We start from the raw sequence: 19,498 nt of genomic DNA on the forward strand, positions 1-19,498 counted from the left end.
TTATCCTTATAAACAATAATTTCAGATGCGGTATTTATAATTTTTAAAATATAGAAGGTATTTATGTAATTAAATGTAATTTTAGGGATGATCAATGTAATTTTTAACTTTTTTTTTTTTTTTTCCCAAATTTTCAGTTTAAACAGCCACCTTTAAGGACGGTTTACAAGCACCGCCCACAGGCAAGAAATGATCCAGGTGGGGTGGGGCCTCAATTTTTTGTGGTCGAATCGAACAGGAAAGAGTGACAAATATACACAAATCAAATCCTCTTCCCGAATTTCCAGAACTCTCTCTCTCTCTCTCTCTCTCTCTCTCTCTCTCTCACACACACACACACACACACACACACGAGACGCTGCTGCTGATGATTGAAGAAACGTTTCGAGCTATGATACAGTTCAGGTAATTTAAAGCTTTTTCACTGCTTTCATCTATTTAACTGATTTTGTTGAATATGTTTTGGTTCTGTCTTTCTTTTTAACATATAATCCTGCTGCTTGCTTCGTGCGAAGAATATCTTTGCTAGTGAAATGATTTCTTGTATCTCTGGTGCTTAAGGGGACAGATTTCGAACTGTGAGTTGTGTATTAAATTTGCGTGTTTCGTTTGAATGCGTGTGTCTGTTTTTCTGTAGACTTTAGTGTAAAGGGGTTTTTTTTCTGTGCGAGCTACTTCTACTGGTTTGAAGCTGACACTAATTGCTAAGTGCTTCTGCTGTGAGTGTTGAAGAAAGAAAGATAGAAATTTAGTTATAGACATGTGATGATCAGATACAAGACCCAGAACTCAGGCGAAGAAAATCATATAATGGGTAAATTAGTAGTGAAAGCAATAATAATGAAACAGTGTGCGCCTTCTTTTTTAAGTAAAGCTCCACGAGATCAAGTAACAGATGCAAATTTGTCGAGCTTGATCTAGTATAGTAGAAATTCTTTAACGATTATATGAAAACTAAGTAGAGAACAACCTGCAATTTTACGAATTGAAGATGGATGAATTAAATGCAATAGAACTGAATATGAAATGATTGGTCTTTTTGGAAACTTGGTATAAATTTTGTGATAATCAACCAATTTAAAGTTCTCAAATTAGGCATCAGCTTAAAAATTTGTTTACATGAAGCGACAATCAATTCAACATCTACATAATTTTTCTACACATTGCCACACATATGTTAGGTATAGACAGTTATAGATCTAAAAAGATCTGAAGACATTGAAGTTGAAAACGAATGTGGAGCTGGGGTCTAGTTGAGTGTGGTGGTAAAGTTCCAAGGTGGGCTGATGGGGCGAAAGTGAGAAAAAGAGTGTAAAATGGAGAAGAGAAAAACAAATAATAAGATAAGAAATTGTAGGCCTGGACTCTGCGTCTACTCCTCTACGTCAGGTCACATGGATTCGATCTGGTTGGCCTTGATACAGATCACCTCCATTTTAAGAGAAAATAGAGTCTTGGGATTATTTTAAATTGTAAAGCTATAGTAGTATATTTTATATACTCTGTATGAATGACATTTTGGTCTCACCTTAGGCTTGTAACCATCATCCATTGCTAATATTCAGAGGAGTAGGTTTGGCCCTTACTTTTTAGCATACAGGTGGTCATTTTGTATCTCATTAACACAGGGAGTTTGGGTGCTAAATACTGGGTATTTTTATTTTGCATTCAATATTTTTAGTTAAGAAAAAGATTGGACTCAATTGTACTGTGTATTCTCCTATCCTTATAATTCTAGGAAGTTATCCTTTCTGAATGCCTGTTTCAAGGATGAGTGTCGTCCATTTACTAGGCTCCTTGCTCCTATGACGGTGATCTTTTATTTGCCCATAATTTTTATTTAGATTTTAATGACTTGTGCTGTCTAGCAGATGTAGAGCTAAATAATGCAGTCCAACAAATAGAGTATTCCGAAAAGAACCTATTTTAGATTGGTGGAAATTGACACATGCTCTTTTGTAATAATCCCTAAAAGTATTATCTACCTCAGCAAATGGGTCGACGACGACAGTTGATATGGGCAGTCCATATGGCATGTTGGTAAGCCAAAAAATTTTGAACTATACATGTTGAATGTCTTGTATATGCTTTTCCTTAAGCATAGATATAGAGAAAATTTGTGATAGCTTGTGTATTCATGTAGATGTCTTTTGCTGGTGCCTTGTACAATTTGAACTTTTTTGTGATGTATTTTTATTTACTGATTATTTCCTCCATTTAATGCAATTATTTTGATTATGACAGCACGCCTTATCCAGTAGAGTAGGCAGTTGAAGCTTGCATGCCGTTGATACCTGTCTTTTAAATGAATCTTCAATTTCACAGATATATTCCTTGGTTTGGATCCCATCCAAACAAGGCTATATCATCACCTACCATGTCTACTGGCACCCTGTTGGAGGCACCTAAAGAGAATGCTATTATTGATGCCAAATTCTGGAAATGGTCTCTTTTCTCATTTATTCCCTGGGCTATCAGAGCCAGTGAAAAAATTCAGTTGCCGACAACTGTTAATAGAAAGCTAAAGAAGCACGCACAACCTCGTGGAAGCATTGAATCTATCACTCAGTACTCAACTATACGTTTCAGACCATATGTCTCAAAGGTACCATGGCATACAGGTCCAAGAGGTTTTCTATCTCAGTTATTTCCACGATATGGACATTACTGTGGGCCTAATTGGTCCAGTGGCAGAGATGGAGGTTCTCCTATTTGGGACAAACGTCCAATTGATTGGTTGGACTTCTGCTGCTATTGCCATGATATAGGTTATGACACTCATGACCAGGCTGAGCTTCTGAAGGCAGACCTGGCATTCTTAGAGTGCTTGGAGAAGCCGAACATGAGTACAAAAGGAGATCCACAGGTTGCTTGCCTTTATAAATTCATGTGCATCTCAGGTAATACATCATTCTCCCAGCATCAACAGTTTAGCTTCATTGTGAAGCTTAGTCACACCCTCGATGCACCAAAAATTTACTTCTGACACAATGCTTGGTCACATTTCTTCCATTTCAACGTCTAGTTTTCTGAAATTGCAGGTCTTAGAAATATACTAATACCTTACAGACAGAACCTCGTGAAGTTGCAATCAGGAAAATTATTCTTTCCATCTGTATGGCTGAGCAATATGCAATGGAATGGATGGAACTTTGCTAAGACTAAAGGATTCAGTACCGTGAAAACATGACATCCTAGGACATATAAGACATGGTTATAGCTGTTAGGTCTAGCTATTGAAATCAGAGCAGCAACAAAATTGAGTGCCTATAGACTAAAAATGTTGATCATGTTGTATGTGGATTGTTTAGGCAGTGTCTCGTTGAGGTTTCCCGAACCTCGACAGAACGTTGTGAGTAATGTAAATAGTGTAAATTAAGTTGCTAATATCCCAGTTCTTTTAGTATTAGTAACATGAGTGCAAAATAGATATTTTAGTAAAATGCTGAGGTTATCAGTGTAATTTACTAGTTTTCAGATTAACTTGGGTATTACTGATCACAAAAAGGAAAAAGGAGGAAAAAAGTATCTACTTGGGTACATCTCATGAGCCTCATGTAGTCTGGCAGTGGCATGTCTAAGGTTGTTCGATCTAGAGATGCATAGGACTTGAGAAAATGAACAAATTGTTAGAATTGTTGGGAAATTTCAATTAAGACTTTTTTATGCTTAAGTAAGTGGAATGCGTGTTGAGAGAAAAACTAGTGTAAATATTTCCTGAAGCACAATATTTATAGGACCTAATATCCTTATTTGTACATATCCACGAGTCATAATCACCTTTAAATGATGGTAAGCTGGTGTTTTGGCGCTTGTAATCATTAGCTTCAGGCAAAGTAGTCATCGTACCGTGAAGGAGAATCAGACACAAAATCAGTTTCCATCCAGAGATGTGGAAACTGTGAAGGCAACGTATTGAGTCTGTAGCTGCTTTCTTAATAGTGGTCATATATAATATAATAGTTGATCATCAAGTAATAATAGTTGATAGCAGCCTATCAAAAGAGTCAGCAGAACCCCACGGCTGCCTGCTGCCAAAACCAATCATTCCTATCATATTTTCACACTCATGCTATCCCCAAACACGACATTTGGTCTCTATCACTCTTATCACGTTCAGTGAAATTATATCTAAATTTTGTTAGTTTCAATAGTTATTGAAATTGTTGATATTAAAAAAAAAAAAATTTGAATGAAAATTCGTATTCATTTTGATCTACAATAGCTAGGTATAAGTTAATCGATAAATATAAATTTTTATTTAATTTTTTTAATGATATCAAAAAATGATGAATATTGATAAACATAAGGATTTATTTGGTAGATTAAAATTATAATAAAATTATTAGATATACTTTTTTAAATTAAAATTTAAGAAGAAGACAGTTGAATTATCCCTAGTAATTAGAGATGGCGACGGGTAGGGGTTTAACCTCGAAAAGGACACACTCTTGCTTGAGGCCGGTTTTCCAGCTATAACTCAATTTCCAACCCGATCCTTTTAATATTTATGTTTTTTCATTGCTTCTTCTTAATATCTCTCTTGCTTCTTTAAATCTAGAAATAAATCAAATTAATTTTAGTTGCTAATTTGTAATAATAATGCGATTTAAAAATATGAATGCATTTACATGATTAAATTTATAGATTAGACTGAGTTAAAATTTTGATAAAAATGTTGTGTTCACATAGAAATATGATGAGAAAAAAATATCATTTGATATGTGTATAAGGAGTGAGTATTATATGCTCATTCTTGTTCCACATTGAAAGTTTATATATAACATGAATTTTTTCTATTAAGTTTAATGTCCAAATGATGTTTGAAGTGTTATGGAGATTAGAGTGAATATAAGGTTGTCCCACATGCATGCTGGTGCTGTTGCTGTTGCCTAACCCAACTCTAATCGTGGGCGCGGACGAATGTTTCAGTCTTCGTATATATTTTTTTGCAGCAAGTTGGATCTAACATTATTTGAATTTTAAATTTTAAAAACTTAATACAATATTTTAATATTGTACTTATTACGTGGTTTTTTCAGATCTTTTTAATATTAAATTAATGTCAGGTGCCAGGGTTTCGACTCCAGCTCTTCTATAAATATATTTATCTTTTTGCAGCAAGTTTGATTTGGCATTATTTGAATTTTAAATTTTTAAAACTTAATACAACATTAAAATGTTGTATTTATTTGGCGGTTGTTCCAAACTTTTTTAATGCTGAATTAATGCCAGGTGGCGGGGTTTCGACTCCAACTCTCCTATAAATATAGCTGTTGATTTTTCCACTTCAAAATACACCAACACAATTCTTCTCTCTTGAGCTCTCCCTCTCATTCGAGTTTCAGCTCTAGCTTTTTAAGGTTTTTAAGTGTTTTTCAAGGTGTACTTTACTATAAGGCAATATTGATAGAACTAAATCGTCTTATCTCGAAACAAGTTGCATAGTACTCAGTGTACGTAGAGAACGGGACGTATAATTTACTTTTTCAGAAAAACAACATAACTAACTGTATGCTTATTTGTTCCAACGTTTTTGCTTTGTTAATTTTGGTTTTAAATTATTTGTTAAAACCTAATTTGATTTTCAAAACGATACTACGAATTGTTGATCGGATACTTTTTCCAACACAGTCAATAAAAATACACATATATCTAATGAGATTCTAATTAATCCACAATATGATATTTATTTATGAGATTTTACCTTCAATTCATTTAAGATTTCATTAATAATTTAATATAAATACCTAACACTAGGATTTAATTAATTAGATTAACCACATGAAATGTACATAAACTAATAATGTCATTAAAAAACTTAATAGTTCAAACTTGAAACCTAAATGATCGGACAACAATTACAGAAATCTCATAAATATGTATTTATCATTGAGTTAAATGTAATTTACTGATATGTGAAATGAGTAAATACCCTTGTAAAAAAAAATTAATAAATTACCCCTCTATTTTTTAAAAATTAAAACAAATTACTCCCTATCAATGATTTAGATGAGGGTAATTTGCTATTTTTTTCAAAATATATGAGATAATTTGTTATTTTATTTTTTAAAGGAGGTTTTTTTATTCGTTTCTCATATTACCGGGGCATAAATTATATTTTTCCCATTTTTCATTCACACAGTTAATCGAAATTTGATGAAATAAAATCTCAAATAATACAAAATATATAGATACTGTTTGAGAATTTAGTAGCTGGATTTTTGTCTAAAGATGACAAGAACAAATCTCAACAAAATGCAACGTGGAAGCTAGAACCACCAACCTTTCTGCTATTATAAAAACCCACTTCACATCCTCCTCACGGGTTCCTGCTCAAAACCCACACGCACTCCAGATTATCCAGACAACCTTTGCCATTTCTTGAATTTCTCAGAAACCAAGAATGACAATACCTCTCTTCTTCCTACTCCTCCTCCTCTCCGGCCACCCGTACTCCTCCTCCTCCGCCAGCCCGATAAAAACGGTGGTGGTGCTGGTGATGGAGAACCGGTCATTCGACCACATGCTGGGCTGGATGAAGAAACTCAACCCTGAAATCAATGGGGTAGATGGGTCCGAATCCAACCTCATCAATACCACTGACCCGAAATCTACGCGGGTTTTCTTTGGCAGCCAATCTCACTTCGTGGACCCTGATCCGGGCCACTCGTTCCAGGCCATCAGGGAGCAGATTTTTGGATCCAACGACACCTCCGCCAACCCGCCACCCATGAATGGTTTTGCTCAACAGGCTAAATCCATGGATCCCAACATGCCCCAGAGCGTCATGAATGGTTTTGATCCCAGCAAGGTCTAGATTCTTTCTTTATTTCTTCAAGATTTTGCTTGAATTAATGCTTGTTTATGATCAGTTTCATACTCTGATGTATGTTTAATTACATTGATGATCAGGTTGCAGTGTACAAGGCCTTAGTATCAGAATTTGCAGTGTTCGATCGGTGGTTCGCCTCTGTGCCGGCTTCCACACAGCCCAACCGCCTCTACGTCCACTCCGCCACCTCCCACGGCGCCACCTCCAATGTGGCGGCGCTGCTAGCCAAGGGCTACCCACAACGCACGATCTTCGAGGATCTTGATGACGCCGGAATATCCTTCGGAATATACTTCCAGAACATTCCGGCGACGCTGTTTTACAGAGACCTGAGGAAGCTCAAGTACATAGGAAAGTTCCACCCGTACGGCGTGTCTTTCAAGAAGGACGCCACGAATGGGAAACTCCCGGGGTACGTTGTGGTGGAGCAGAGGTACATGGACTCCAAGGCGGAACCCGCCAACGACGACCATCCGTCGCACGATGTGTATCAGGGGCAGATGTTCGTGAAGGAGGTGTACGAGACGTTGAGGGGCAGCCCGCAGTGGAATGAGACCCTCTTGGTGATCACGTATGATGAGCATGGGGGTTTCTACGACCATGTTGCTACACCGAATCATGGAGTACCAAGCCCGGATGGCATTGTGGGGCCCGACCCGTTTTTCTTCAAGTTTGACAGATTGGGAGTCAGGGTTCCAACTATTGTCGTCTCTCCCTGGGTTCAGAAGGCCACTGGTAAGTAATTAGAAGCTAATTAAACATTCTTTCTCCTCTCTCTCTCTCCCTCTCCATATATATATTCCGACATGAATACGCAGAATTTCATTCTGCCTATTCGTGTAATATTTAAATTGAATTTTGCATATAGTATGATAAGTTGATAACATAATGAGATGTGACATTTTAATTCATCTACTCACATCTAAAATAAAAGACAATTCTAGTTTAAATTAAATTTGATCATGATTCGATCAAATTTATTTTGAATAAAATTATATTTATTGTTTCTTCCTTTCTGGGCGGAGGGGGTATCGTTTTCGACATTTCACACTGCTTTTGGAACGTGAGTGAAGCAGTTCATGTCTTTTTCCGCCGCCTAGCGTAAATGCGGTGGTTGGAGTTTGAAATTGGAGGCGCATCAATTTCTTTTTTTTATTTATGTTGATTATCACGGAAAGTGGTCCGTTTCTGCTTCAACGTGCATTAATTCTGAAAGCTCAGTGCAATTTCCAGTTCAGAAATGCAGCTGTTGTTCATGCTGTTTCAAGTTTTCACACACACACATATATATATGTAATTCAATAAGAAAAATTGAGATTTTTTGAGAATGATGCAGTGGTGCATGGCCCTAACGGGTCGCCTTCTCCGACATCAGAATACGAGCATTCTTCAATTCCGGCAACAGTAAGGAAGATCTTCAACCTGTCGTCGCCGCCTCTTACAAAGAGAGAGGCATGGGCAGGCACATTCGACGGCATACTCCAAATTCTCAAACAGCCCAGAACTGACTGCCCTGGTTTGTCATCAATGCTCAACTTTCAGACTCCATTACTTTTCCTCCTTATTCTGGGCTTATGATGTCTTAAAAATTTGCACAGAGAAACTGCCTACACCAGTAAAAATAAGGCAGGGAGACGCGAACGAAGACGCAAAAGTAAGCGAGTTTCAGCAAGAGCTGATACAACTAGCAGCAGTCCTGAAAGGGGATGATCTGCTGACAAGTTACCCTGGAAAGATTGGGAAGAATATGAGTGTGAGGGAAGGGAAGGAATACATGGAGAGTGCTGTGAAGAGTTTCTTTGAAGCAGGTTTTGCTGCTAAAAAGATGGGGGTTGATGAACAACAGATTGTCAAAATGAGACCATCTCTCTCTACAAGACCATGAAACTTGAAACCCTCTAACAAAATCATGTTTCTTATGCAACCTATGAAACAAAGTGTAAAAACAACATATGCAAAGTATGAAGGGAATGCACAAGGGTCATTTATACCGATTTCTGACCAAACTTAGCAATAGTCTAATTTAAGTGCTTATATTACGTCCATTTAAGCTAAAAGTTTCACAGCTTACTAATACAACTTTGGTTTTTCCCGATTTTTACTACAATGAAACTTACAACTTTATCTATAACTTATACATCCCACAAAGACACGACCTATTACAATATCCCGTTAAATAAAATTATAAATTATACCTGCCTTAGGAAATTCCGATGGCAGAGGTGTTACCCGCTTGGAAGATGAAAAATACATGCAGTATAACAAGTAACAAGAGATCAGTGAATCGACTTGATCTCGATACAACAATCAAAGAGTCAAACTCCTTCTCGTACACATTAAAGGTAGCAGTTCTAAATGCAATAGCAATTTTGTAATGTAAAATTACTTGAGCATAAGAATCAAACTTTCATAGAGATTTCAAGGGAGCAAAGTATAAAAAATCAGTACAGGAATATATTTGCACAAAAGAATATTAGTTCCATTGTTTTGATGTTATATGTAGGCGTCAAAAAGGGTACGCACTGTCGACAAAAATCATATCTTCTTCTATAGTGCGCTTTTTTCTCATTACTTTGTGTTTGTGCATCTAACCATTATGAAGGGCCGGGACAAAAGGAGTTTCAGAAGTATTGTACAATTGGATCTTCAAGCTCCCAAGATGATACAAACCAGACGCATAAATCCCAAGCCGATTTTTACTGTGTGTCCCAGTTAGGAATATTTGCGCTCGCTTCATTCACTGCTTTGACAAGCCTCACCTGTAGACATGGTATTCAATACGTCAATCAACAATGTTGATGAGCTATACAAACATATATAGAAGCAAACGTTGTTGAAAAGTTAAAGGGACGAATGCTACTTATGGCTTCCAAGACTCATCATATTTTGTCCCGTGATAAAAAGAATCTTTAATATCAGTAAGGGAAACATAAACAGGTGTTATACTTACATTGTTTAAGTTGAGGCCTGATTAAAACAATTTACATAGATAGACAGAGTTTCACAGTTAACTATGAGAACACAAACACAATGCTGACTTCTACACCCAACTATTGGAATTTAGCTCACAGTGAACTTGTCTTGAAACTAACAATAATGCTGTATAGCTTCTTGTTTAACAAGAATGCACTCCTATCAAGATGTCTTGCACGGAGAAACAAGCTTTTATTTATCCTCATGCTGTAACTGTAACAAGCATGCTATGTATATCCCTTCATCAACACCAATGCTTATGGTTGAAATAAACCCTATATATTATGCTTAGTTTCTTTTCCTTTCTCCCCCTCCTTTCCATAAAATTGGACTTCGTAAATGGACAGAATATGAGTAGCAACCAAGTTAATCAGGTAATCTGAGTCTATATGATTGTACTAACATTAGCAAAATAACGAAAATGAAGAGAGTCGGATTGAAGTACTATAGTAATATCTCGGGCATGAGACATAAAGAATGATGGACAGACAAGCAAAACGAGAAGCTAAGTGTATCCTGATAGTTGAGCAAGAAAATGATCCGGCCCATCACTTACATTTATCCTGGAAGTAAGATCCATAATTGGATAGCAAAAATAACAGATTGCCTTGAAAGTTGGCCGTACTGTCCTAGATTTTACAGAATGGTGATAATAAAACGTACCACACTTTCAGGAACGCCGGGAGGTGGTAGCGATAGGTTTCTTGGGGGGGGACCACGAAGATGAGATCTCTTGTCAAATCTCCATTCCCCAATCTTACCATATGTTAGTTCTCCCTGTTATATTTCCAATAAGTAGAGCAACTTTATTTAGGTAAAGAAAAAGTAGAATATAAAATTTGAAGTGTTTTAGATGAAAACATGAGGTTACCATATAAATCAATTATGAGAATCAGTAGAAATAATTGTACCTTCATGTTGTAATCACATCCATACGTATAATGAATGATGAACTTATTGCCAACTTCCAAATCCCATGGGGGCTGAAAGAACAAAGACTAATGTTAAGTTGGTGATGAGCAAAAAATAACAAAGAAAATACAGGGCTCTTCAACAGTAATCAAGCAGACCTGTAGCATGAAATCCTTACGGAGAATATGCCGCACTCCGTGCAAAGCAGATGCAACTGCATACCCATACCTGTTACATGGAGAAATGATAGCCAAATCAAGAATCTTATTTGACCGATCAATTTTGTTAACATTCACCAGTTAAAGGAAAATCAATGCATAACTTGTTCACAACGCCACATACATTTCTAGAACCCAGCCAAAGGCCTTATCAGTCTCTGGATCATCCTTCATCCGCAAGGACACATTCATCCATGTAGGTGCAATTTTCTCCAAAATCGACTGTAGCAATAAGATTATTACTACAATGTTAAAGTAACGCGGAAAGAGTGGGCATAATAGAACCACAAGAGTCATATACTGAGAATGTTTGGAATTTCAGCTAGACTTCTGCAAAATTATCAATGAATATGATGGATGCATAAATTTTGGAACTCATTCTTTCAATTTTAAAAACTTCTAATTTGACTTCGCAAGAAAAGTCCTTTTACCTAGGTAATATTTGAATGCCTTTTCAATAATTACCTATTCAGTAGGTTCACTAGACAAAGAGACCATTTTCCTCCAACCAATATGAAAATCTACATCCGACAATTTTGCGTATCACTTTTAAAGAGAGGTTAAGAAAAGGTAAAAGGGGCAGGAAAAAGCAATGGGTCAAGCTAGAAAACCCTTTCATTGAACTTTGGTTTTACTTCTTTTATTCCCACCCATGTTTCCTTGCAGCTTCTTATTTTGCCTTTGCCTTTGTTTCCTCGATTGTTTTGTTCCTTGACTAAGCCTATTCAGAAAGTGTGCATGTCTAAACAACTGTAACACTACTCCTATAGAAGATGAACAAAAGAATGAAGTATTGCACCAGATTATCACAATTTTTTAGGCTAAAAGATTAGAGAAGGTTGCAAATACATATGTTCTTCATTAGAAGGTAAGCAACAGTAATGCCCCCTGATGCTATAGATTGACTAATAGTAACACTGTCCAAAGGCAAGGGCTTATCTTTCAGAGATCATAGAATGTTTGCACAATCCATGTATGTAATACCACGCTTTGCATCTTGACGAAACATGCACTTGTTTGTTTAGCTAATTACATGATTGAAGCAGCGAGAAACCATTTGAGCCACATAATTGGACATATAGACAGAAACCAAGGCCATACCTTCTTGATAATTACTGGAGAATTGCCAATTGGATCAACATTGGTCACTGGACCCATCTCTTCGGGATAATATTTTCTCATAATTTTCTCATTCTCAGCTGGTTTTATGTAGAAAAAGGGGAATGCTGCCGGATGATCTCCATGAGCCAAATTTGGCAATGGATTAACAAATATGTGATCAGGTTCTGCCATTAGAATGTATCTGCATCGGCAATAGCATGACCAAGGATTTAGATTATACAATTAGAAGTAAAGACTTCTGAGGCTCAAGCAGTAGACATACTCTTCCTCTATTGTGGCTTTCTCCAGCCACTGCACAAATGCCCAAGGTCTATTTAAAACAATGTAGCCCTGTTCAAACATTTAAACACAATGCACTAAGTAAATAAAAACTTTGAAGTGAAGCAGAAAAGCTGCAAAGAAAAACAATAATACTGTAAAAAACAATAATACTGTAAAAAACAATACAAAATACTTCCTCTGTGGAAAGTCCGGAAAACTGTTAAAAACTCAACGCAGGATACACTTCACGAGTTTTAAAGCCAACACATTCCTTTTGAAAAGGATTAGGTTCTATTTACTGGAGAACTGTATCTGTTCTAGCTTCTTCATTCATCTGCTAACTTATTATTATAGTAATATGAAAATCTATGGACTCAATCTTCTTTCTGTTAGCCTGCTGAATACCCCATTTTGGTTCTTCCAATCATTTTTTGTACTCACCCAAGTATTAGGATACACCTAATCCAGTGAGAGCCACAAGCTCGATACCATTGTGAGCAACATCACCCGGATGACCACTTGGATAATTATTGCCCAGTGAGCATCGAGGAGCTAGTTAAATCTCGGACAAAATCTTAAAGTACAAAATAAGACATAAAGTACCACATAATAGATGTTCAATACAATTAATTTCACAGAATTATCTGACATCACACTGTTTCCAGTAAGCTGAAGCTAGACCTTTGGGACAAATTAGGTGAAAATCTCAGCATCGCAAACCAAACTCCCTCCAATTTGATAAGTGTGTCGTTTTCACACCAAGAGAATTTTGTTTTGACCCAAAGTATCAATATTCAACCAGGATGCCTAACAGATAAAAAAATTTTCTTCCAGTAGTTAATAAATCTGGTTTTTTTGAATCTTGATTATTGAATTGTCACATTTTTTAGTGAAGCACAGAATGCATCTGATCACATAATTACTACCTCCTGGTTATCATTATTCCAAGGCAAAAGATGGTCAATAGCAGATATTGCATTTACTAATATGCTTGATAGTGGATCATAGCATAGAAGGTGAGGGAACGGTGCAACTTCCTTATTCGCAGAGATCGGGTTAGAGCGCATAAGTATGCAGTATAAGAGGAGATTGCTGTTTGTCTAAGACGAAGGCTAAAAATTCTTTTTATGAATTTGACCTATTTTGAAGCTTAACATTGAGGTCCTGAAGAATTAAAAGAAATTATGGAATTATAAGCACAGCAGGGTGGAATGATGATCAATAAAATCCTAACACAAGCTTTATAGCTTGTTATTCCGGTGCAAATTCTGGAACTCCAATTTATAAGTAAAACAATTGCAAACTAACAGATGTCAATGCTCACCCGATCAAGCCCTTCTGGAAGAGGATCTACAACAATTGAAGGGATCTCCTCCATCAAGTTATCAGGGTTTCCCGAATGCAAAATCCGAGTAAAGCCTCCCATATCTGATCCAGGCACATCTTTCATTTTCTTGTACCAATAGTACATAATCCGGCATTGCCATTTGCTATAAGGTGCATCCGTAGCTGTCAGCGCAACATGGAATTTTGCACCACCTCCCCCTCTCAGCTCATCTGGCCTACTAACAATAGGATCATGCAACTCCCCTGCATCACTCCTATTACCCTTGTGCATCACCAAAATCAACAAATTATATGTTGCAATGAAGAAACCAAACGCCAATAACACCAACAATAATGGCGACGCACGCCCTGCATTTTTCCTTCCAATCATTTCCACTTAACTGAAGATCCAATTAATCCACTCTAAATCTCAAGGTGTTTCACAACCCAATTTCTCAACCAACAAGATTCTCGAAACCGAAACCAAAAACCCTCCTCTGATCACCAGTCCCAGAATCCACTTCCAGCAAAAAGACTGCACTTTTAGCACAAATACCCAGTGATCATGGCAAATTTCCTCCTGAATTTAAAAGGGCACAACTGATGTAATCTTTCAGCTTCTCTCACAAAAACACCATCCCCGAAATCAAAAAACCTGTCAAACATTTACCGAGTCAAAAAAAGACACTTTCAGCTCCACAAGGGAGAAAACGGGTCTGAAATATTACTAAATTGATCAAGCAGCCTAAACAAAACAACACAAACAAACATTCCCAGGTACAGATGTAAGCTATATAGAGTATAATAATAATACAGACATTGCGTGTAACCACAAGAAAAGGATATTCTCAAGAAATTAGACGGCATAACAGCGCAGTAAAAAATAGTAGGAAACAGGCAAAGAGCAGATCTAAGAATATACCAATGGAGAAGGAGACGGGCCAAACACAACAGATGGAAGTGTTCAGGGAAAGACACAGAGTATGTAATGACGAAGAAATTTAATGTCAACGTTCTGTAGCAGTGGGTTCTGACCAGATCCATCCATAAATAATACTATCATCACTAATCATCATTCCTCTTCCCTCACTACTAAATTATTCAATATTAATAATCATAAAATTAAATTACAATCAGCTTTTCTAAAATATTAATAAATTACAAATATTTGTTAGACTATCTTAAATTTTATAGAATATTTTATAATTTTTTAAAAATAAAAAATATTTATAATTATAGCAAAAAAATTGGGAAAAGTCTGTCGTAATTTATTCTAACAGTAATTTAAATACAATATTTCTTTTTTTTTTTTTGAAGAAAAGGGTTAGTAGTGTAATTAAGGTACAAGAAACCTGGGTCAACTATAAACGGTAATAACTAAGAAGGGGTAGGTTTTTGTTTATGGGATTAATTGCATTTAGATCCCTTTGCAAATGTTAAATTGTTAATTCTGTTCTTTACTTTTTCAAAATTATGAAATTTCTCTTTTCAAATTGTCACTGTCGCACACACATTCTAATATCATGCCCAAAAATAATAACATCAGCAAAAACGTCTTATTTTGTAATTTATAGTGCTTGCGTAAATAAACTACATTATGGTAAAAAAATTGAATATATACATATAGAGAGTAAAATATTATTGATTATAATTATTAAATTAGAGAAGCTCGTTATAATTATTAAATATTCAGTAGTGTCAAATCACGTATATTTTTTATTTGAATGAAATTTATAGTTATACTTTTTTATTAATCTAGAACTGTTAGTATGTCATATCAAAGCATTATAAAAGAATATACTATTAGTTCATAATATTGATGAATGAAATTTTTATATATATACACACTAGTATATATAGCATACTCAAATGTACGTGCAGAACTAAATTTAAATTTTAAAAAATAATTATCTTTTTAAAAAATATATCTTAATTGTATAAAATTTTAAAAGTCACATGTCATGTTCAATATGCATAAACTGAAGTCTCTAACTTCATGAGGCCTCAGTTTCGCCAATTAAATTAGACTCATTGGCATATGCTTCTATATCTTATTAGTTAGTATTAAATTTAATATCATGATTTCAATATTAAATTTAATAAAATCTTTTTTATTCCAAAATTATTAATTTACTCGATTATGATCCATTTATTTTTAAATTTTTTATTTAACTATAAATATTTTTATTGTTTATATATAAAACATCTATCATTGAAAATTTAAAATTATATTATAATAATTACATAATGATTCAATTAAATAAATATATCATAAATAATTGAATGGGTAATAGAACTCAAAAAGTGTATACCCATAAAGTGGTGAATTTGCATAGACACTAAATAGTTATTATTGGATAAATTCCACCACATCTATGATTGAAAAAACGCATAGGATATGACTTACTTGATATTATATTATAGATGAATGAAAAAATATCATATAACATACGCAGCAGCAGTTACACCTGAAATGTTCAAATTATATTTCAGTCTATCTTATTATAAATTAAACTACCTTTTTTTATAAGGGATAAGTAATTTAATTGATTCTCGTTCGTCATTTGACATGTTATACTCATGCATCAATGTTTTTGCTCTACATGATAATTTATTTAATTTATGTATATTTTTCGTCTAACCTATTCTAGTATGATTAGTGATCTGACATTTATATGTATGCTAGAAAATTTCTCAATGTGTTAACTCCTTTCAGTTTTCATGAATTTTTCTAGTTATTTCGTGTTATATCATTCGGATATTTCTGAACATTTTGATCTATCTTACTACAAAAAGTATTTTTTGTAGGGGATGGGTTATTTCATTGATTTTCTTATCGTTTAACCTATTTTACTCTTCAAATTATTTATTTTACATAACAATATATTTAATTTATTTCATTTGTCATCTAACCTATTTCGATATGACAAGTGATCTAACTATTTCTCATTTATATTTATGCTCGGTAATATCTCAATGTGTTAAATTCTTCCAATTTTTATAAATATTTTTAGTCATTCGTGTCAATCAACTTCAAACTTCTTTCAATATATAGAAAACTAAAATAAATAAATAAAAAATAACAATATTATTAAAATATTTTGTAATCCAACGATTTCATTGGTTGTTGTGTTTTTTGAACATCTCCATTTTCTTGCTTTCCAAGACTTTGTCCCATATTTTGTTTGCAAATTGTTAAGAGTCTCTTCATCATAAACGGTTTTTCATACTATTTTTCAATTGGTCCAAATGCATTCTAATTATCATCTTTTGTTTGCACTAAAGATAGTTCACATAAATGATACCTTCAATCATATATGATGTTACCTACAATTTAAATATGACAATGCAAGTGAAGGGATAAATTACTCAAATCAAAAAAATAAAATACCTATTCATACTCTTATAGATGTAGATTTCAAAACTAAAAACTGAAAATGAAAATTTACCTTATTTGGTTGTGTTTTTATTTCCAATTTTCAGATTATGACGTCTATTGCGCACACGTGAATCAACTAATTAGAAATTGTCCTCAAAAATACGCCACGTATCAAAAGGACATCATGTATTTTATTTAAGAAAATATTTTATGCACATAGTATGTGTATATGTTGAATGTTGCAAAAGATGAAATAGACTTTGCAACAGAAAACCCGATCCGCTTTTGTACGTGTGGTAACAACCACAGTAATCAAAATGCAACCAGTTCCATGTGTAGCAAACTAACATGGACAAACAATCATTGGATATTTCAAGAACATCTTTTGTTGTTAGGGATGTCTATGGATGACTAAAGCAGTTCTTATTTCAGTTATTCTACAGATCAAAGGTTGAAAATCACTCAAACATAACTTAAAATGTTAACAATGGCAACTGAAGCAATTCCCTGGAAATTTCAACCTCAAACATAACTTAAAATGTTAACAATGGCAACTGAAGCAATTCCCTGGAAATTTCAACCTCAAATCCGTGTTAGAAAAAGGCCCTGCTGCCATAAAACACCCTGGAATTATCCTTTTTCTTCTTCTCAATCTCCATTTTCTTGTCTGGATTCTGAATTACATCCCCCTCATTATCACCATGAGGCTTATCCAGATCCATTGGGAGCTTCATTTTCGCCAGGGACTCGGTGAATTGCTGCATGCTCCTCATGTACATGTCGACTATCTGTTGTTGCATGACCGATTCCTCGGCCTCCAGCTTGATGTTTCTGACTAAGCTCACAGGATTTTTACTCAGTTCTTGTTTGCTCTCCTCTTCTTTTCCTGAGAAATTCCGCTCGTTTTCCTCCGGAGACTCGTTTTTCTTCTTTGAGGTGGGAGTTTCCGCAATGACTGATGATGCATTGTTATCAGGGGACGTGGAGAAATCTGTGAAGAAACGGCTCTTTTTCTCCATTGAATCGGCTGAATTCCGGTCGTCGCTCAAGCTTGTCATGGTGGAACTGAGAAAACCAGAGTTTTGGATGCTCCCGTCTGGAGATACAGAGTCAGCCCGGTACTCGTCTGAGGAGTTGCCGACCATCTCATAGTCTTCAACAGGCACATCTGGTGTAGCCCCAAGATGGAGAAACGAGCCGTCAGGCTTTTCCAGCCACGGCCTCAAAAGGGTCCCGTTTTTCGCAAAGTATTCTGAGACCATCTGCTGGTTTTGGTTAACTATATTCATGTCAGGGAATTCTATCCTGGAATACTCATCTGGTATCTTTTTGTCCAACAGGAGTTCAGGAGTTGCAGCAGAATCAGCCACTGAATCAGCAAAAGGAGCTGACAGGGGATTGTTGAGGGGAGGTTTTGCATTCAGGGAAAGTGACAGTTTGATGGTACCAGCTGGAGAGTGGAACAGGTCAGTTGATGACAGATCGAAATCTTGGGTCACCTTTCCTTTACCGTAGACAGAAGAAATCGGGACCAGAGCAAATCCGAGAAGCTGATCATCCATGTAGTTCTTGGCTCTGCTCAGCATCCATATCTCACATTTCAGGACAGCATCTACCTGGTTGATTTTCATGATCATATCTTCGTTGAAGTCCGGGTTCTTACCCCCACCGTTGATGATCCTGGTTGAGAGAATTTCGTCGGGATTGTAAGTGAGAGAGAATTTTGCATAGACATCCTGGTTGTCGTAGATGCATATGTTGTGAATGTTCCTGGCATGATGAACATGGATTTCAAGAATACCAGAAAAGGCATCCTCGGGTTGTGGATTCGGGTTGTAGACAAACCGAGTTGCCTTAACGAAGGTATCCATGTTCTTCTAGTCCAGATTCAGGACACCTGGATGAGACTAGCAGCAGAGATCACAACGATCAGGACAACCAACTTCAAATTCTAACAGAGACTCTCAACAACAAACACACCAACGTGACTTTGAAGAAAAAACAAGGACGGAATAAGTGGGATTTGGAGTGACTATGTGTTGTGTGTGTGTGTATGAGAGAGAAAGAGAGAGAGAGAAGAGAAGATTATGCAAGTAGAAAGTGGAAGTCAGCAGTAGGTGAGAAAGAAAGGAAATAAAGGGAATGATGATGTTTAGATAGTATTGTGGTTTGGTGGAGATGGTGAAATTGCTTTGCTTGACAATGCAGCTTATTCCACTTTCCCTGCGATGAAAACTTGCTCCACTAGAGGCAATGGAGGTCCCCATAAGAGGCCCCATCTTCATAATTCATCACCACTCTTTCTCCCCTGCTCTCCAAAGCCTCAACACCCCTGATTTTTATTTCATCCATCCCACTAAGACAGCATGTCAAATGTTTATTTGCTCGCACGCCGCTTGATGTCTCAATGTCACGGCAAGAAACCGTAATATCATTCTGAAAGAATTATGTCATGGCCCAAGTCCTATAATG

At 35.8% G+C, this 19,498-nt stretch overlaps 4 protein-coding genes across 6 annotated transcripts; 2 read left to right on the top strand and 2 right to left on the bottom strand.

The window, feature by feature from the left end:
- The first annotated feature begins 190 nt into the window (after positions 1–190).
- LOC105163669 (Phospholipase A2 family protein) lies at positions 191–3,409 on the top strand. 3 transcript variants are annotated; one of them, XM_020695153.2, is made up of 4 exons: positions 192–405; positions 1,872–2,040; positions 2,245–2,900; positions 3,042–3,409. In XM_020695153.2, the coding sequence occupies exons 3-4, from the start codon at positions 2,306–2,308 to the stop codon at positions 3,188–3,190; spliced, it is 744 nt and encodes a 247-aa protein (XP_020550812.1). In that variant the 5' UTR covers positions 192–405; positions 1,872–2,040; positions 2,245–2,305; the 3' UTR covers positions 3,191–3,409. The 3 variants fall into 3 exon arrangements, with proteins under 3 accessions (XP_020550811.1, XP_020550812.1, XP_011080410.1); XM_020695152.2 differs by lacking the exon at positions 1,872–2,040 and having other exon boundaries at positions 191–405; positions 2,326–2,900; XM_011082108.3 differs by lacking the exon at positions 1,872–2,040 and having other exon boundaries at positions 193–405.
- Positions 3,410–6,130: 2,721 nt separating this feature from the next.
- NPC2 (non-specific phospholipase C2) lies at positions 6,131–8,829 on the top strand. Its single transcript, XM_011082107.3, has 4 exons — positions 6,131–6,814; positions 6,916–7,570; positions 8,172–8,351; positions 8,434–8,829. Exons 1-4 carry the CDS (start codon positions 6,407–6,409, stop codon positions 8,718–8,720), a joined length of 1,530 nt encoding a protein of 509 aa, XP_011080409.2. The 5' UTR covers positions 6,131–6,406; the 3' UTR covers positions 8,721–8,829.
- Positions 8,830–9,221: 392 nt separating this feature from the next.
- LOC105163666 (hydroxyproline O-arabinosyltransferase 3) lies at positions 9,222–14,723 on the bottom strand. Its single transcript, XM_011082106.3, has 9 exons — positions 14,570–14,723; positions 13,646–14,302; positions 12,323–12,390; positions 12,040–12,241; positions 11,063–11,160; positions 10,879–10,948; positions 10,720–10,791; positions 10,472–10,585; positions 9,222–9,594 (listed from the first exon to the last, which is right to left on the bottom strand). Exons 2-9 carry the CDS (start codon positions 14,036–14,038, stop codon positions 9,532–9,534), a joined length of 1,080 nt encoding a protein of 359 aa, XP_011080408.1. The 5' UTR covers positions 14,039–14,302; positions 14,570–14,723; the 3' UTR covers positions 9,222–9,531.
- A 2,707-nt stretch (positions 14,724–17,430) lies between these two features.
- Positions 17,431–19,406, bottom strand: LOC105163665 (Calcium-dependent lipid-binding (CaLB domain) family protein). Its single transcript, XM_088881890.1, has 2 exons — positions 17,548–19,406; positions 17,431–17,487 (listed from the first exon to the last, which is right to left on the bottom strand). The coding sequence occupies exon 1, from the start codon at positions 18,895–18,897 to the stop codon at positions 17,620–17,622; it is 1,278 nt and encodes a 425-aa protein (XP_088738016.1). The 5' UTR covers positions 18,898–19,406; the 3' UTR covers positions 17,431–17,487; positions 17,548–17,619.
- Between the last annotated feature and the right edge of the window lie 92 nt (positions 19,407–19,498).

This window comes from Sesamum indicum, linkage group LG6, assembly GCF_026168435.1.
Source record: "Sesamum indicum cultivar Baizhima isolate 11 linkage group LG6, ASM2616843v1, whole genome shotgun sequence".
NCBI classification, from domain to species: domain Eukaryota; kingdom Viridiplantae; phylum Streptophyta; class Magnoliopsida; order Lamiales; family Pedaliaceae; genus Sesamum; species Sesamum indicum.